Here is a 20299-nt window from a genome sequence, read left to right as displayed (position 1 = left end):
TCATAACTAATTATAAAGCTATTTTTTTTTAAATGTAGAATTAGTAACAGATAGATAAATAGATCAAGGGGACAAAATAAAGCCCAGAAACCAACTCACACATACAAAAGGATATAGTAATATAAAACAGGAGGCACTATAAAGTTAATGGGAAATGAGTGTACTATTTATATTTACTAAATGATGCTATCAGAAATATCTATCAATATGGAGGGCTGGGGATATAGCTCAGTGGCAGAGTGCTTGCCTAGCAGGAATGAGGCACTTGGTTCAAGACCCAGTACCTGAAATACATAAAACAAAATAAAATAAAGAACTGCTATCAATATGGAGTAAAAATTCTATCTAACAACAGTAAATATATATATATAAAAATATACATACTAACCAGCAATATATACATGTACATTTAATATACATATGTATATACTGCTGGTTAATTATGCACATTTTGAAATTTAAAACTTTTATGACAAAATATAATCAAATTTTCTTTCTTCTTTTTTTAATCTCAGGGGAGGAACAAATTTTTAAAACCTAACACAAAAAAAGGTTCATTCATAAAGGAAAAGAATCATTAATTTGATTAAACTAACTGAAAAATTTCTGCAAAATCAAAGATTCACAAGACCATGTTAAAGACAAGCCACATACTAGAAGTTCTATAACAGGTAATCAGGAAGACTGCAAGTAATCTAGTAGAAAAACAGGCATAGATTATGGACAACAAATTTATAAAACAATGAACAATAAATATAAAAGAAACTGTTTCTTGGCAGATAGGAAAATATAAATTAAAGAGCTACTTATCTCATAGCCCTCCAACTAGAAAACTTAAAAATTCTGATTAAGACTAAGTGTTGGTGAGAAGGTAGAAAAAAAAAAAAAACAGAATCCTCTCACATGGCTGCTGGGAGTGCAAACTAACACACCACTTGGAGAGCAATGATCTAAAGTCAGAGTATATATATCCTACTACCTGGAATTCCACCTTGAAGCATATATCATTTAAATAAGGAAGAATGACAAAGAATGTACACTTGTAGCACTGTTCAAAATGGCAAAAAATAACTGAAATGACCATCAGTGGAAAGACTGGTAAATAAACACTAAACAGCAATTATAGGAAGTAAAAAAGCAAGTTACAAAAGATTACCTATAGTAGGATATTATGACTAATTTTTTAAAAAACCACTACATATTATTTATGGATATAAATACATGATAAAGTATAAAATCTTAAATACAAAGGAGTCATACCAACTTCAGAATAGAAGGCTAGCTCTGCGGGGGGGAAGGAGGAAAATGGCGCCGGGAGCAGTACAAAAGAGTAACATTTTATTTCTTTAAAAATCAGAGGCAAATATGGCAAAATAGAAGGTGAAGAGTACAAGGGCATTTATATTATTATTTTTTTGTATATTTGAAATATTTTGTAATTAAAAAGAATTTTAATGGGCACATATGGTATATCAATCAAGTAACATTATTCACACCACAAAAAATGTATCAATAACATTATGTAAGCCACAAAACATATGCACATACATTACAGCATGAGATAAATAATAATCAAAAATAAATTTTAAAATCTGCAATTGGGGGTTTGAAATTAATAATTTTGTAATGAGGTCTGAATCTCATGCAATTTTATAATGTCCTTATGCTAATATTTTAAAGGCTACTATCCTTTTTTATAATTGTTAAAACTATTATAAATAAAATTAATTTAATATTCTAAATTTCAGTATTATTTGGAAAGTTTTTTCTAAATATAAACAGTAACAAGCTTTACAATTATACTTACAAGTCTTAAGGACATATATTAAGAGTCCTAAGTATGAAGAGTAGTTATTTAATTATAACTACTTAATTACACTGTTTCAACAAAAATCTGTTGCCTTAATACTTCTGTAGAAAAACAATGCTCTATTGTTCCTTCTTTTTTCCCCCTACTTGGGGTTGAGTGAGAAGCCAAGAAATACCAATACTGGAGAGGTTATAAACACAGTTTTATTATAAAACCATTTTTAAAGGAAACGTGTGTAACTTTCACAGGAGAGTAACACAATCCTTTGGGATTACTATGTCAAAGACAGACATAGAGAATATTTTAAGAGGGGTCAAGAAGAGGTAGTAGAATTTTTGCTATCTGTACTGCATTTACTGACTCTGAGTCTCAAGGCTAGAAAATAATAAGATATTACAAAGAAAACTTTCAAGAACAAAATTGTGTAGGACACTACACCTACAAATACAACTCAAGAGATGTGCAACTCACACATTATATTTCACTCTCAACTATAATCCTCTGACCACATTCATACTATTTCAATAATAGTCATTTTACCCAGTTGATGGTAAACAATAATTTTATTTAACATGAGTTGCTTTTGCCAATTAAACATTTGCAACACAAATGATTAGCTGATCTCTTAAATAGCCTATTAGATATGCTATTTTCCATGAAATGGAAGACTGTAATAAAATTATTCTAAGTTCCAAACTTCCACGCTTTTATACTTTGGGCACAATTTTTAAGAGTAATAGTGCTGTGGCAAAAGGCAGGTTTTTACCTACACATATACTTCAGCCTATTATACTTAATTTTACTTAGTACTAAAATCCGTAATTTTCATTTCTGGATGCTGAAAAAAAAAATTAGCTTCCCTAAATCCCTTATTTAGTGTAACTTTGGCTAGTTAGAATAGCAAAATTTGCTTACAAAATTGAAAGCCTCCTACAACATTTTTAAATGTTGGTTTTTCCATCAATCCTAAAGTCCAATTATATGTATTTCTTCCCTCTCAATAGAGGGATAACTTCCATTTTGCTTCACAAATGAAATAATCAATTTACCTTTTCTAATTCCCACCCTCTGAAGATACACTCAAAATGAGTAATAAATTCACTGACAAATTTACTATTCAAATTTCACTTAATAAATGGAAATAATTCTTCCACAAGCAAAAGGTCAGTGTCACGAATTTAATTTTCTGAATTTCGTAACCCTTGATAAACGGAGGCACCTTAAAGTTCAGTTTACATTCTTTTATATAGGATTTCATAGCATGCTTCAAATAGCTTAAGATAAGCCATATTAATAGCTTACAGTTATTTTTATCATTAAAATAATCTAAAAAATCAAAACACTACTAAATTTGCTGTCATAACTAATAAATAAGTCTTAAATCAATTCTCAATTCATTTTGGCTGACTCTTGGACTATTCTAGAACACAGACCAACAAACCAAATGGGTTTATAAGTTATAATATAGTTGTACAATGTTTTCACAAATTTTAATTCTATAATTTAGGGCTTTTGTATTCATTTTTAAATATACAAAGAGATTAAACCATTAATATAAATATTTTCTCTCAAATATGTAATATTCTTTTGTAAAAGAAAAAGTTTCCAAACATTTACAAAGCAATCTAAAGATAGGTAAACCTGATTTTAAGATTATCACATTAACCAAAATAATTTTCCAGAGAAGGTCCTATTTAAAAGTAATGCTGACTGGCTTTCTCACATCAACACCTTAATTTGGATCCAAATCCAATGCCTTTGCTTAATTTACTTCAGGGATCACTTCCAATGAAAAAAAATCTCAGAAAAAGGTCTCACGACAGAGTGGACAGGTGGACTTGTTGCTAGATGTAAACCATTTGTACTGAAAAAGAAAAGATTTTAAATGTTAGGAGAATTTTTAAAAGCTATCATCTCATAAAAATACATCAAAGTAACCTTCAAATTGATAAGATATAAAAGGGATAATATTAAAATTTTCTCTCCCCATGTCTGAACACAAAATCAGCACAAGTGAGTATTACTTCCAATTGTATATAACTTCCAAAGGCTACCCTAGATTCTTTCTTTCTAGGCTCATGCCCAAAACCATAAAAACATAAGAAAGACCAGTAAAGCAAGTTAACATACGGAATTGCCTTTTTGACATGATGTTTAAAAGTGTAAAGGGCTCTGATGCCAGAGGGCCCAGATCAACTCCTGTATCTTTTCTCACGGTCTAGATCTCACTTGATTATCCATTTTTTTGAGTGCTAAGAGCTCCATTAGAAATATCCACTATAGAAGAAAGACCAATAGAGTAGAGGAAGGGGATTGAGAGGGAGAAGGAGAGAAGGGCACCGGAAGTAGTGGAGATGAAATCTACCAAACTGTGCTATGATCATGTATGAATATACCACAATGAATCTCACTTATTTATATCATATATAATGCATTAATCAAAATAATAATATAAGAGAGATCAGTAGAGTACAGCAAGCTAATTAGGGGGAAGAAAAAAGAAAAGGTATTGGGGAGTTAGGCTGATTAAATTATGTTATATGCTTGTATAAATATGGCATAATAATTCCCATATTATGTATAATTATATTGTAAAAAAAGAAAAAATGTCCTTTTATTAAAGTACTTAGATGCTATAAGTCTCTATAATAATTACTAATTGTGTTCTTTCCCAAAGTTAAGCATCAAGAATACACAAAACATATGAAAGTTAATTTTGCCTCAGACTTACCAAACAGGCTGAATGGAACTTTTTCTTGCATGTTCTACAGGCTTTTTTGGGAAGAGAATAGTTGAAACCATGAATGACTGAGAAACAGATCATGCAATCTTCAACACCCTCAAAACGTTTATCTACGTTATTTTTCCATAATGCTAAGCCTTCCATAATACTTCCATTCTGTTAACAAAGAGAAAAATAATCAGTATATACTGAAGACCATGTTATTTTTACTCTCAATTTCACCAATTTCAAAGTTGAATTATAATTCTGGAAGAAGACAATCTGCCTGACTACATTCACATCTTCTAAGTTTTATAAGTGCTGGGGTTTTTTGTTTGTTTGTTTGTTTGTTTGTTTTGTTTTTTAATAATCTCCAAAGTTTTTAGGAACAGATGTACTTTTTCTCCATTAAAGTTAAACTTCAAAGGCTTCTGAGCTATGGTTTTGATTTTTTTTGACAAAACTCTTTATAATTAAATCATAAATGACCTAAAGATCTCCCAACTATTAACAAAAATGATCAGATTACTTTCCTTCTCAAATGATTTGTTCCAGCTCCACAATATTGGTGAAAATGTTTTAATTTTTCTTTAATGCAGAATGTCTGAGATATATCACAATGTTCAAAGAAAACTAGAGGAGACTTACAATGTGTTTATAGTTCAAAGGTCTTTCAAAGTGGGATTTCTCTAACCAAAGAAGAGTTGAAACATAAAAGTAGCCCAGAGCCAGGCGCGGTGGTATATGCCTATACTCCCAGCAGCTCGGAGGCTGAGGCAGGAGGATCACGAGTTCAAAGCCAGCCTCACCAATGGTGAGACGCTAAGCAACCCAGTGAGACCCTATCACTAAATAAAATACAAAATTGGGCTGGGGATATGGCTCAGTGGTCAAGCACCTCTGAGTTCAATCCCTGATATTAACAACAACAACAAAAAAAGTAGCCCAGAAAGAAAGCATTCCCTAGTCCATTATCCTTCAAAAAAGTCTCAATTTCCATTTCCTTAATACCATATATTATTCTACATCTTCTATACTGCCAATGAAATAAAATCAATCCCTCTCATATACCAGAAAATAAATTATAAAGCCTTAAGAACTAAAGCAGAGATGGCATATTTAAGCACATATCTTAAGCAGAAGAAACAACAGTTTGTGTTCAACTACCCTTCAAAGACATAATCTCTCTCTCTCTAGTTTGGGAATCCAAGTGTATGAGCAAAACCTTACCTGATGGGTGAGATAAGTGCTTAGCTGCAGCATCCAGTTCCGCCACTGCTGAACAGCCACTCCAACTCGTTTCCCACTTTCCACTGTTATTGAACCCAATGGATAATTTGAAGGCAGTTGTATTATAAGTTCAATGACTATGTCCTCAATAGTGTAAGTAGCCATTACTTCTCGAGTAGTAGCTCGAGCTTTAACCTAAAACACAAAAGGTAATATTTTTGCCAAATTCCTTTCTTCTGTTCAAAACACATTTTGTTAGGTTGACTTAGCAGCTAATGTCTTCATGGGAGGAAAAAACAGGTAAACATTCATTTATCTGACACAAGCCATTTAATAAGTATAAGTACTTAGCATGTTTCACAGTGATTTTCTGACACAGTTTGTGTTAAAAGAAAATATGCTATTCATAAAACTGCATATTATTATTAGGTTTGTCATATATCATATTTAATAGACAAAAGATGCCCTAAGTATTAAATAGTACTTCTATATCTACCATATCTTTCTCAAAACACAACAATCAGAAAATAAGGTAGACAGATTTCTGTAAATTCTGAATCAAGAGCTACAACTCTGTGATATTTATAATGATAGATATAACCAATTTGTAAACTTTTCTGGAAAAAGACAATACTAACCGTCATGCCATTAAATAGCTGTGTACTTGTTTGCACAGAAGATATTTCTTGAAAAGAAAGAACATTGCTGACATACTTGCTTGTAAATCTATCTACAATATTAAAAACACGCTTCTCACTGCTATTCCACCACAGCCTAACCATGGCAGGCAAATCTTTTAAAGTCATATGATAGACTGAACAAGCCAAGTGTGGAATATGGTACGGAAGAGTTGTAGTTTCTGAAGAAAAAATAAAATTCTTAGTTAGTTATATGCACTTACAAATAACAACAGCCTTGTATTAGTATTTTCCTTAGAAAGTCATCCTTAATCAACAAGAGTGTCTAGCTCATAAAACAAACACACCAGAGAAACCAGAACCCTAGAGTATTAGCATCCTGCCACACATTCAAAATGAACCGCCAAGAATCGAATCAGACACTAGTATCCTATGTGCATATGATTACATGACCATTATAATTCTATATCACATACAACCAGAAGAATGAGAAGTTATTCTCCATACATATAGGGAATATGGTATATACATATAATATGTCAAAATACATTCTACTATCATGTACAATTAAAACAAATATAAAAAAATCTTCTGTAAAACAGAAAAAAAAATGACAAAGGAAGGGATGGGATTGTGGCTCAGCGGTAGAGTGCTTGCCTAGCATGTGCAAGGCCCTGAGTTGGATCCTCAGCACCACATAAAAATAAAAAAATAAAATAAAGATATTGTGTCTAACTACAACTAAAAAAAAAAAAAAACTACAAAAGAATGACAAAGGAAGTAAGAGTAAAAAATCCCATCTGACAATTAAAATCTGCCTAGAAATAACACTCTGTATCTCACATAAAAGACCACAAATAAAATGGAGCCCACATATTCTTTGTCATAAATTATGAAAGGGAGTTTGGCCTCCTCTTCTTTCTCCAGAGCTCACTGAGCTGCTGTGCAAAAGTCCTAGAATAATCACTTTAATATTCACAAGACACAGTTCAGCTCTCTTAAGATATTTAAAAACTTTTAATTCTTAGTAAAGTATTTATAATGCTGTAGTATAGCTAAATGACTTTATGTCTACCATTTTGGCTAATATTTGAGCTACTAGAGTGAAGGAAACAAATTTTACTCATCTTGTTTTCCTAACTGAAGACTACTTATTATTAACATGGCTACAAAATATTATCATATAACCAATACTTGCTTATAGAGTAAAATATAAAAACCTCTACACTTTAAAAATTATTAAATTCTCTACAACCTTATCCACAAGATTTATCTGTCCTACTTAAAGAAGTTCGGAAAATCTTGCATTTTAACATTCTTTAGCTAGGACTCACATTTGTCATTATGCCCCAGGGTAAAGTTTATTACAACCTAGTCTGAGCCTAGTCTCTAGGAAAGAACACAAATCTGTATCTTACTGACCTCTAATACTCAGCTGGAGCTCCTCAGTAAAGAAAGTTTTAGGGTCCTTATTTGAAACCTCAATAGCTGTCTCTCCATAGGTTGGATTTTCTGGCATAAGCCTGAAGAGGTGATAGAGTAATTTATTCAAACTCTTTGTTTTCCGAAGGTACATTGAATACAGAGCCCGAAGCTGATAGAAAGGCAAAGAATTTGTTAGCAAATCCAATTAAAGCAAGACCATCAGCAGAAAAGAACTAAACAAACTGTAACAAATTGTAAAAGCACAATAAAAAAATGCATTAGTTTGAACACTCAACTACATGTAAGAGTCATACAAAATATATGCCATATTCTCACTTTCCAAATGTATCATATGATGTGACCCTGCCTCCTTTCTTCAGACTGGCAGAACTTCTCATTAACCCCTCCCTCATTATTACACATATGCTTTTAACTTTTTTCTCAAAATGTGTCTGTTAGTATGCTCAGTATAGATGGCTTGGAGTCACTGAGCCAAGAAAATCTTTTCACCATTTTCCACAGATGACTTTGACTTGCTCACTGTTCTCCCAAGTCTTCCCCACATTCCTTCCATACCATAGTCCTTAATCTTATAAATTCCTGAGTAAAACAAAACTCATCCCATTTTCAAGAATAACCTATTATCAAAACTACATCATCCTTTTAGTATAGAAAGCACAAACCAGTTAGTAGTCCATTATGTCTTGGGGTCTCCTCACTTGTTTATCAATTAGGAACTTTCATATACAAATATGGATTTCTGGCTTCTCTTTTAAAAACAGGAAAATCTGGTACCACTGGAAGCACTAAAGGTATCTGTGTGATACTTGTGTCACATTTACTTTGTAGTTCTTTGGTATTTTCATTTGTTTTAACATTAATTCTCCTACTATACCATATATCTATCTCTTAGTACAAAAACACCATTTTGTGAATGTTATGACTACTCATACAATGATCAAGCTATAGGATTTGGGACTGATTCTGAAAACATCTTAACCAAAGTACCTTTACAATAGAGAAATCTGTGGATACTACCTTTATTGAGCAATCAAAATTTAAACATCACCAATAAAATCACTGACATATGCTTCCTGAACTAACACCCTGAGGACACATCACAAAACTTGGGGAGTAAGTACTATTGCTAAGTTATTAGCCAGAATCTACCAGAAATATCCAAACATCTAAAAAAACAGAAACAATCAGAAACATCCAAAAATCAAAAATTACATGATAGGCTACAAACAGCTATCCAAAACAACAAGGAAAACATGAAAAGTATGGGAATTATAGGTTAAAGAAACTAAAGAAATAAAGCAAACAAATGCAAACATGATCCTTGACTGAATCCCCAATAGAGAAGGAAATAAAACTAAGGATAATATGAGGCAACTATAGAAATCTGAATATAAATTAGACTATATTCATGTACCAAAATTATATTTCTTAAATATAATGATTACATTTTGCTCTTGTAGAATGTTTATGCTTACTTATATCATGCCCTTATTCTTAGGTAATTATATACTTAAATACTTTTGGCAAAGCATCCTGACATCTGCAACTTAAATCTCAAAGGAGAATCAGCAGAAAAAAAAGTATAGAACTAAATTATGTTGTGTGCATGTATGAATATATGATTAATCTTACTAATATGTATAGTTACAATGTGTCAATAAAAAGACTTTAAGTAAATATAGAAAAAACATAAGCAAATTTAGCAACATGTTAAAAAAAACTTGTGGATCTAGAAGGGTGTGTGATTTTTTTCATTCAAATTATTTTCCAACTTCTCTGTAAGTATAATTTTTTTTTTCAAAACAAAAAATTGGGGCTGGGGATGTGGCTCAAGCGGTAGCACGCTCGCCTGGAATGCATGCGGCCGGCGTTCGATCCTCAGCACCACATACAAACAAAGATGTTGTATCCGCTGAAAACTAAAAAAATAAATATTTTTTTAAAAATTGGAGGAGAAAGAAAATTTTTTAAAATTAGATCAGTGGGTTTTTTTAAATTAATAAAAAGAAACAAACAAACAAACAAAAAACCTAGACTATGAACATGACCCGGACACCCCATGCTCAAAAACTTGTATAGAAATGTTCACAGCAGCCAAAAGTGTAAACAAATGTCCACCCATGGATGCACAAAATGGGATATTATCCTGACAATGGAAGATCTTTCAGAGATGGAATTGTTTACTACAAAATTGATTAAGTCTAAAAACTATTGGCAGATACAATTTATCAAGTTATCATAAAATATCCAGAATAGGCAAATCCACAGAGACAGAACATAATTAATGGTTGCTGAGAACTATGGGGTTTAAGAGGGAATGGGAAGTGAAGAAAGTTAGTATTAATTTCCAAGTGAGGAGGTACCCCAGAACATAACAGAAGTCTTCGCTTAGTGGCTTAATAGTAACTATCTGCCCAACAGGAACACACCCCAGAAAGTTTTCATATTAAGATATGAGTTTGTTTGGGGGATCTTAAAAATATTATAAAATTAGTGGTGATGGTTGTACAACTTTAAAAATATACTAAAACAGCCAAACTGTACACTTGAAATGCATAAACTTTATAGGATGTGTAATATATTTCAATAAATCTAAAAAACACAGAGAGCTTAGTTTCCAGTTCAATCTGATTTGCTAGAAGTTTTTTTTTTTTTTTAGAAAGTTAAGACAACCCATAATTTAGGACCAATTAAATTCTGTTTTTTTCAGGATTTATCTAATTTGCTTTATTTACTGGGTTATTCTGACATTATCTTCACAGCTCGGTTCAGGTTTCAGGCTCAATAATAAATGTTAGTTATAATTATCTGCACTCCTGCCCACATCCTGACAATAAAAACATGCTAGATGGCCATTTTCCTGATTTTTGAATATAAAATAATAAAAAAAATTCTTCTATACCAGAGGTTCAATCTGCTGCAATCTTTTAAAGTTCAACAATATTTTAAGAAACAAATGTAAAAGCTTAACAAGGACTTCTTGAAAAACATAAGCAAATAAAACCAGTATAAGTCACAAACTGTGACAGGCCTGAAGACAAATAAAACTAATCTATGTAACAACTAGATCAATGTTGATTTGATCTTCTCCTTACATATACAAATGTATTTCTGCTGCAATATGGATGTGAGCAACAACACAAATAATAACTTTAATAATTCTGAAAAAAATCACAGTGGAAAGGAATACCACAATATTTAATCACATTTTAAATATTAAGTAATAAACTAAGCTTTTTGTATTGACCTGTCAAAGGTGGCACTTATTTTATTAGACTGATTCAATTGAGATTTGAGATTTTTTTCTAAAAGAAATAAAAGTTTGGGCTGAGCATAGAGGTAGAGCACTCATCTGGCATGCGTGAGACACTGGGTTCAATCTTCAGCACCACATAAAAAAAAAAAAATAAAGGTATTGTGTTTACCTAAAACTAAGAAATAAATATTTAAAAAAAAAAGAAAAGAAAAGAAAAAAGAAAGAAAGAAAAACTAGAGTAGATCTTCCCAATTTCTTCCTGGATAATGAGAGCTTTTTTCCCAAACATGAAACAACAGAGACATCTAGTGGCTGCTGGAATACTCTGGGTATAATAATTACAATAGGATATTTTCTCCATTTAGATTACGCTTTGAATTACACAGGTAATGTCTCATAGATCTTTCCCTGAATACTGATTTTTATAATAGGTAAATTTCCATTTACGTAACCACTTTTAAAAAGCAAGATTCCTGCCAGCATGATGGTGCATGCCTGTAATCCCAGAGGCTTGGGAAGCTGAGACAGGAGGATCAAGAGTTCAAAGCCAGTCTCAGCAATAGCGAGGCACTAAGCAACTCAATGAGACCCTGTCTCTAAATAAAATACAAAATAGGGCTAAGGATGTGGCTCAATGGCCAAGTGCCCCTAGTTCAATTCCTGGTTTCCCCGACCACCACCAAAAAAAAAAAAAAAAACAAGATTCCATGCTGGTTCTTTTGAAATTACTATGACAGTACAAAATTAAAAACTATATGAAATATTGTTCCTTATAATAAATAGGTGTGTGACTACTATATTCAGTTAGAATAAAAACTGATGAAGTTGCATTTCAGAGCTTAATTATTTTGCCAAAAAAAAAGTATCTGGAAGAGTAAGGAAGTAGTAAGAAAAGTAATTAATAGCAGAGTTATCTAAACTTGGTCAGATAAAATTAGATTAAAATGTAAGACATGTCCCCCTTTGTTCTAAAAAGGATGGTGTTTAGAAAAGTTGTCATCTGGATTTGATCACCAGCATGAAGGAAAATAAAAAGTTGCCATACATTTATTTACCTGAGATGAAGCAGCTTTGAAGAAAGTTAGTATTAATTTCCAAGTGAGGAGGTACCCCAGAACATAACAGAAGTCTTCGCTTAGTGGCTTAATAGTAACTATCTGTCCAACAGGAACACACCCCAGAACGTTTTCCAGCAAGTCTTCTTGAGTACTGAGAAGAGACATCAATACTGCAGGTGGTGACCTAGAAATCAATGTTTAAATAGCAACATTTTCTTCAAAAGTTAACATACTGACAGTGTTTATAAACTTCAAGCATTTTTTTTTAAATTGCTATTTTCCAAAACCCTTTTAAAAATGTTCTCTTTTATACATCCAATTTTAACTCCTAATTTTACATAACGACAAATACAAATCTAAAAGATATGCTATAAAATATGGACCCTAGAATCCGCCAGCATTGTCGTCACCTCCGGGAAAGCAGGGGACCAGAGGGAGGAAGTACAACTTCCTGAGAGTGGGAGCCAACCAGCACACCTGACTAAATGTGTAGATGGGGAAATGAAATGGAAAAAGCAAGATGAGGCCCAGAAGGAAGGTTCCTGCATGGCTGAGGATGATGCTGTGAACATAGAACAAGAAAACAGCAACCGCTTTGAAAAGTAGGAGTGCTGTGGGCAGAGACAGATATGGGTCACTGCCCTCCCAGAATGTGGCTTCCAAGGCTCTGGCTTCCTCGTGTACAGCCTCGAGAATCCGGACAGTGATCTGACTTGGATGTGGATGGGGATGACAGTATGGGAAGTCACAATACACGGAGGCAGACGTTGTCATCTCTTTTGTCAGCGGGAAGCCTGGTGAAGCCAAGGAGAAAGAGGCATTCCAGGGAAGCAAACCTAAATAGTGGCCCTCCCAGGACCTGCGCCACACCTGAGTTCTCTAAATGGGGCAGTGATGACATGCCATTCACCAGCAAAGATAAAAAGTAGCAAGCAGGAGGTCATGCAGAAGATGAGCAAGAACAGGGACATGGAGAAAATCTCTGATTCAGCTGTGACCATGTTTGAGGCCCTGAAGGCTCTGAGCGATAAAAATGCCTCATCTGTATTGATTCATACTCATTGCCCCTAATGTCAATCCAGTGTTGGCCTGTACACTACAGGAACGCTGGCTGTGGATTCTGTGTTCCAAGAAGCTCTGCCCTCAGTGCAACACCATCACAGTACCTAGAGACCTTCAGAGGATCTACTTGTGAACTAGCCACCCAAGTGGGCTTCGCCCCAAGCAGCCTCACCTGCCCCCATCCTCTGTGACAGTGACCCTCTCCCCTTGTACATAATGCACACAGGGTCCCCATGTACATATATTCACATGCATGCACACAGATATACACACACAGGACTCTGGAGCCAGAGTGGAGGCTGAGGCCCAGACCCTGCCTGCTAGCTCCCACCAAGCCTGGGGACCATACCCATTGGGCCTCTGTTCCCAGGGTGGGGTAGGGAGATGGGGTGGGGAGTAGAGAGGCAAGGCTCTTGAAATACATCTCCCAGAGGGACAGACATACAAACACCAGACTGAAGCACATGTAACATAGACCATGTATATTTACAATGTTGTTATAAATAGGTCAACTCCTTTGCCCTCCATACCCCTAGCTTTAGTTGTATGATTTTCTTCTTTTTTTTAAGAACCTCTGGAAGCAGTGCCTCCCTCAGGGCTGGCTGAGGGCTTGGCCCATCCCCTCTTAGGGTACCTATCTGCCTCTCCCACTCCAGTCATCCCTTCCCTCTCTCATGTGCTTGGTGTTCAGTGGTGTATATTTTTCCTCCCAGATATCAGGTACATGCCCTGAGAGACATGACCCTCTTTAGTTTCTTAGCTCATGAGGTTCTTCATAACAAGTTGAGAGTAGGGAAGGAAGTAGGTCCCGAGCTGAAGCAGAAGATGAGGTTGGGACTGACTGAGGTTGGCTTATAATGAAGATACCTTTAGTTCTTCATAACAAGTTGAGAGTAGGGAAGGAAGTAGGTCCCGAGCTGAAGCAGAAGATGAGGTTGGGACTGACTGAAGGTGCCCCTGGCTGCTCAGCCTTCTGCTAAGAACCATTCCTGGGAATAAAGATGCTGTTCCCAGGGAAAAGTAGTCTCCCCGCCCATCCTGTGGGCCCCGTGGTGTGATGCTATGGCTGTACATTCTATACAAAGGTACTTACTTGTCCTTTTCCTTTTAAATTACATTTGACATGGATTAAAACAATATAAACAGATTTTTTTTAAAATGGACCCTAGATGTTAGCACTTTAAGACACTTGAAAAACATCTATTTCAACTTTCTGCTTTATAGATAAAAGTCACACAATCAGGAAGTCAAATGATTAGTACAATAGTTAGTCAGGAGAACTGTAAGTCTTCCAAGTTTTACCAAATCCTTTATCATTCTCTAAAGGGCAGAGAGAGGATTCAGACTTGGAACTCTGTCACTACATCTTACTTTCTATTTTGCTGCATATGTTTTACTTAGCAATATAAATAATGTCACAATCATCACGATTTATCAAAAGAATAAACAGGAAATAATTATGTGCTTTTATAATCATAAGACTAGGCTAGACAATGTAATGAGACTTTTGTCTCAGAAAATAAAGGGCTATGGATGTAGCATTCTCAGGAAATTTAACATTCACATTAATTCACAACAATGTAAGTTGATTTTCTCCTTTACTGAACTAATTAACACTTCCAGGAGAATTTAAGAGATTATTTACATCTTCTTCTTTTTTTTTCTTTTTTTTGGACCCAGGGCCTTGCACATGCTAACCAACTGCTCTACAACTGAGCTACATTCCCAGTCCTTTTTATTTAATTTTGAGACAGAGTCTCACTAAATTGCCCGGGCTGGTCTCAAACTTGTAATTGTCCTGCCTCTCCAAAGAAACTGTTTTATAATCATGTGCCCACCCTCAATTTTCTCCTTTTGCCTCTGTGATCTTTCTTTTCTGTGACTTCCTTCTTTCAGACCACAAATTCAGGCTTTTCTGCCTTTATATCTTCAACATCTCTATCTTCAAGTACCAGGACTTCTCTATTCCTTAACAGTAGTCACCACACCTTACAAATATCAGATCTGAAATCTTTTTACTTCTCACAATGCCCTCTACCTCCTGCTTTTTAACTTCTGTAATGGCCTCCTCCTCTGCTTGCTTCTTAAGTATAATTCATGCCTCACACTATTGCTAGAATCAGCTGGTTGTATGTCAACTCCTACCAAATAAAGTCTCAAATCTTAATTTAGAATGCCATTTTTGCCACATGTGGTGGCACACACCTCTACTCCCAGCTACTTGGGAGGCTAAGGCAGAAAGATCACAAGTTCAAAGCCAGTCTCACAGTGAGACTTTTATCTCAAAATAAAAAATAAACAGATGTGGATGTACCTTGGTGGCAGAGCACTCTGGGTTCGATCCCCAGTTACACACAAACACACACAAAGCCATTTTTAAGGACATCACCTATTCACTTATCCTGATCCCTTGACTACTCTTCTAGCTTAATCTTCCACCAGACTCTCCCTACTCTGTATCTAGTGGTTCATTTTTTCTTTCATTCAACAAGTGACAGTGGAACCATTCTGGATGCTGTGGATATAGTAAAGAATAAGACAAAAATTCCTGCCCTCACAGGGCTTACACTTTAGGGAGAGAAGATATTGACAGTAAAAAAATGTTAAGTGGCAACATTCCCCAAGGGCATCCAGAACATTCATGCCTCAGTGGCTTTGCACATGACATTTTCTTAACCTATATTCTATTTTTTGTCCTATTGAAATGTTAAACAACTTTATTTTTTAATTTTTTAAAATTTGTTCTAATTAGTTATACATGTTAACTAACTTTAAAGGTCCAGTTTAAACGTCTCTTCCTTAAGAGAGAGGCTTATCTTCCTGGTGTACAATAACTATGTACCCATAATATGCTATCCTTCCTTTTTCTTAGCACTTATCATACACTATACCTTTTATTACAAGATAGTACCATGGATATTTCATTATTGTATTCTTTCCCCAGCATTTTAAATACTTTTCACAAAGTGGGAGCTCAATAGATATTGAACTCATACCCTTTTCCACAGCTACTATGTGGCCAAACAAAGTTTTACAGAATAATAGGCAAGCCAAAAATGTGATTTAGAAACAATTAAAAGAGAAAACCCTTTTGGGTAAATTTTACATTTCAAGATAACTTTAAAATAGTCTATCCACAGAATGAATATGTACTCTAAATTGAGAGTTTCTGTGTTGTTTAGTCTTAAAAAGACATAAGGTAGATTATGACAACCTAATAAACCAAGTTATAAAAACAAACAAACAACAACAACAAAAAAGGACAAAATAAAACAAAAAGCCACTCACAAGGCTGGTTCTTCTTCTTCATCTCCATATGACTTTAGATTATCCTGATCATACTGTGGTAATTCAGGCATTAATCTGGAAATAGATTATTTTAAATATTTTAAATTAGATTATCAATTATTATACCATATTTCAGAGCACAAAGACTAATACTTATTTTGAATGAGGATACCTTTTGTGTTGTTTAAGCCCAGCAATGCTTAACCACTGAGCCTTATCCCCAGCCATTTTTACTTTTTATTTTGAGACAGGGTCTTGCTAAGATTCCAAGGCTGGCCTCACACTTGCAATCCTCCTGACTCAGTTTCCCAAGTTGCTGGAATTACAGGCATGCACCACCATGCATGGCTTATAATGAAGATACCTTTTAGTGAGTTCTTTATAAAATAAATATCTATGGCCAGAACTATTTCAACATAAATTGGGTAAGGAAAAAAATGATCAAAAAGGTCAAAAAAACAAGTTGGCATTCCTGTTACTGAAATAGTCAGGTCTCCTTTTTATTTTTAATTTGGCTTTTTTTCAATGATTAAAAGTAAAAAATGTATATATTCTATTTGTTAGACCATGGTAATATTCACTTAATTGCTTACTTGAAGAGCATATGATAAACAGCAATTTGCACAGGCCTAGCTCTGAAGAGGAGTAATGGGGCCAATGTATTTAACAAAGTCTGGAGATGTTCTGGCAAATTTGTTTTTTGGCCAGCAACCAATTTTGCAGGAAGTTTCTGACTCAACAGCTGATCCTTCGAGATGTATGTTAATGTTTCACACATGGGCTTCAGCATTGCATTCTTAAAGGATGTTTCAGACAAATCTTTGTTTTCTCCTGACAAAACAAATTAAAAAACACACACATACCAAGAGAGAGTTAGTAATAGAAGTTGATTGATTCATGATCAACATCATTTAAGAAAATGAAAATTAGACATAGACATTACAAAATTCCTAACTAGAAATAAGAAGTGAATACTTATTTCAGTTAATCAACTGTTTTAATGACTTTTACACTACATTCTTTAAGAAAGCAAATATTCAATAAAGATGTTCTACTCACATTACCTGAATCACTATTATTTTCATGTATAATGGTCTTTGGATACACTGGCCATTTTTCTATTTGTGTCCATACTGCAATGCAGCATCATATACAAGTTTTTTCTTCTCTTTTCTTTTACTGTATAGTACTATTCAATTCAAACATCTAAAGCTATTGTTTTAAACTTTTCAACATGTTATTTTCTATCATTCTCATTATTATTCCCTTTTTTACTTGCCTGTAACAGTCACCAAAAGAGGCAAAAGCAAACTGTGGATGCCTTGGGAAAAAAATTCTTTCCATTCACTGATTAGATTTACAGGAAGATTGCCAATGGTATCCAGAGTTGTTGAATCAAAAAAAGCACTGAGATCACAGGCCAAATCACAGCTGACACAGGCAAACAGTTGTATGAGTGGAACAGAACACAATGCCTGATTCTCATTTGTTGTCTGAAGAAACAACAGAAATGAAATCAGTAAGCCGACTTCTACCAGAATACTATGAACAAATAAAGGGAAATTCTTCTTATACTTCTCTGTATTAAAAAATAAAAAGCAGTTGAAGTGTATAGTCTGAAAAAGTTTATGTATGTTACATCACAACAACTTTTTTCAAAGTAAGATACTAGCTACAATTTATTCTAAGGTGCCCTTTTTTATTTATAAACTCTGGAAGAAAATATTAACATCTACCACTTCCCAGTTACAATACATTAAATGTGCATTTCCAATCACCTCAATAGCCCTGTTACAAGTTGCACACTAAATTATTTTACAATAAAGAAACTGAAATCATATAGCTCAAGTTTAAAATCCCAAGTCACACAGCTAATAATCAGGTAAAGCAGAGACTCAAAAAACAATTCAGTCCTGACTGACTTGCCATCCTGAAGGCCACAAGCAAACTCTGGTTGCTTTGAGTCATAAAAAGAATACCAATATCCTCTTAAAATACATTTTAATACCAGGTCAAGAATCTCGTCACTGAATTATAATGATAGTCATCATCAGTCATTTTCCTAGTCTGCCTAATAGTACCTAATGAGTATAATATCTACAAAAAAGAACTAATTAAAATCACCTAAAGAATGTGATGAGTAGCCAGGCATGGTAGCACATATTTGCAATCCCAGCTACTCGGAGAGTGAGGCAGGATAGCAAGTTCAAAGTCAGCATTAGCAACTTAGCAAAACTCTGTCTCATATAAAAAATAAAAAGGGCTAGGGATATGGCTCAGTGGTATAGTGCCCCTGGTTTCAATCCCAGTACCACCAATGAGTAAATAGTTCTGATACACACAGGTAAGCACAAAGACCAAACAGAAGGAAAGATATATCAAGTTAATTTACCTCCAACCAAGCCAACATGGAACACATGATGAAGTCCCATTCACTCTGTGCCAAAGGAGATGAGCAATACTTCAGAAATAAGGAAAGGAACCGGATTATTTCTATATTTACACCCAGTACCTCTGGACTTGCTTCTGATAAATTACTGTGGTGAAGATAAAAACAAAACAATCAAAACATATTAAAGAATTATATTCAATTAGAAAATACTTCGTTTTAAATCATATACTTGTAAATAACTGACTTAAATATCTACTATCCTATTACTGTACAAAATTATAACTACACATAACCTAGGTCCACCTTGTATATGGGAAGAAAAAAATATAAAATCACCTACCAACTAAAAAGAAAAATATCTTCATGTTCTTTCTTCCAAGATATTATAATTTTTAATATACCATGTAACAGCTCTCCATCATCTATGCTTCTGGTTTGCAGACAAGAATTAAAAATGGCAAGATGTCCAAAACCTCCTAGAATAAAAAAATCAAAAGAAAAGTTTAAAATTTTTGAATTATATTGCTACTCTAAAAAAGAAAGTCTACTTTGAAAAGCTAAACTCTTTCTTGAGAAGTGCCCAAATCAAAAACTCTTTAGAAAGGCTTATATGAAAGAGTTAACAAATGAGCATATTATTACAGGCCAGAGATCCTATCTCCATAACAGCACCTAGTACAAAACAAAAACTATTCTAAATCTGATCTGCTCTTACAGAGTTTGAATCTTTAGAATCCCTACAATTCTCAAAATCCATCTTCTGATGCATCCTAACACCCTCTATTCCCAACCTTCTACCTTACATACCAGCTGAACAGAACTATCTGTACCCTTGTATGATTTTGTGTATCAGGAATGCTCTTTCCCAACTATGTCCCACTATGTAAAGGTGTTTTATCCTCCAACACCTAGTTGAAATACTTGTGGTTTGTAAATCTCCATTGATACCCTCAAAGCAGAGTGGAAACTCTTTCCTTTCAACCATTTCCATACTATTATTTTGCTACATCATTTATAACATGATAGAACTTTACTTATGTCTGTCTTCTCTACAATAGACTTCAATACAGAAGATTTTTGCATTTATTAAGTTAACAAATAAATAAACTAATAAACTAAGAGTGCAGAGAATTCAAAAAAAGTTTCAAATACTGCAAAAGCCTTTACATGTTCAATCACTGGCTGAACCAGGAGAAATGAGGCATGGCTTTAAAAAGCTATAGATGCAAAAGAAATGATCACATGGCTATTTTTTGAGTGTAAATCTTTCCTTAAGGACATAGTATTCCTTAACTACAAAATGATAAAAGCCAATCTTCAGGCACAGTCATCCTAATGTCTTATCAACTTGTTATATAACAGAAGCATAAAATAGGAACAAACATCAGTAATTCAAT

At 34.0% G+C, this 20299-nt stretch overlaps 1 protein-coding gene and 1 pseudogene across 1 annotated transcript in view; one reads left to right on the top strand and one right to left on the bottom strand.

The window, feature by feature from the left end:
• Nucleotides 1-2354: 2354 nt before the first annotated feature.
• Ltn1 (listerin E3 ubiquitin protein ligase 1) overlaps nucleotides 2355-20299 on the bottom strand; it is a 46117-nt gene continuing 28172 nt past the window's right edge. Inside the window, exons 20-30 of the mRNA XM_076867751.2 lie at nucleotides 19243-19378; nucleotides 18903-19047; nucleotides 17790-18003; nucleotides 17104-17341; nucleotides 16511-16585; nucleotides 12158-12344; nucleotides 7823-7994; nucleotides 6401-6621; nucleotides 5763-5957; nucleotides 4542-4709; nucleotides 2355-3674 (exon numbers count right to left, since the gene is read on the bottom strand). Of these exons, the coding sequence (XP_076723866.2) occupies nucleotides 3612-3674; nucleotides 4542-4709; nucleotides 5763-5957; nucleotides 6401-6621; nucleotides 7823-7994; nucleotides 12158-12344; nucleotides 16511-16585; nucleotides 17104-17341; nucleotides 17790-18003; nucleotides 18903-19047; nucleotides 19243-19378 (1814 nt within the window). The 3' untranslated portion in view covers nucleotides 2355-3611. The remainder of the gene's footprint in view (nucleotides 3675-4541; nucleotides 4710-5762; nucleotides 5958-6400; nucleotides 6622-7822; nucleotides 7995-12157; nucleotides 12345-16510; nucleotides 16586-17103; nucleotides 17342-17789; nucleotides 18004-18902; nucleotides 19048-19242; nucleotides 19379-20299) is intronic.
• Nucleotides 12600-13355, top strand: LOC143408927 (E3 ubiquitin-protein ligase RNF220 pseudogene; annotated as a pseudogene).

The sequence above is a fragment of the Callospermophilus lateralis genome, chromosome 10 (genome assembly GCF_048772815.1).
Source record: "Callospermophilus lateralis isolate mCalLat2 chromosome 10, mCalLat2.hap1, whole genome shotgun sequence".
NCBI lineage: Eukaryota > Metazoa > Chordata > Mammalia > Rodentia > Sciuridae > Callospermophilus > Callospermophilus lateralis.
This window is presented reverse-complemented; position numbering and strand designations above follow the sequence as displayed.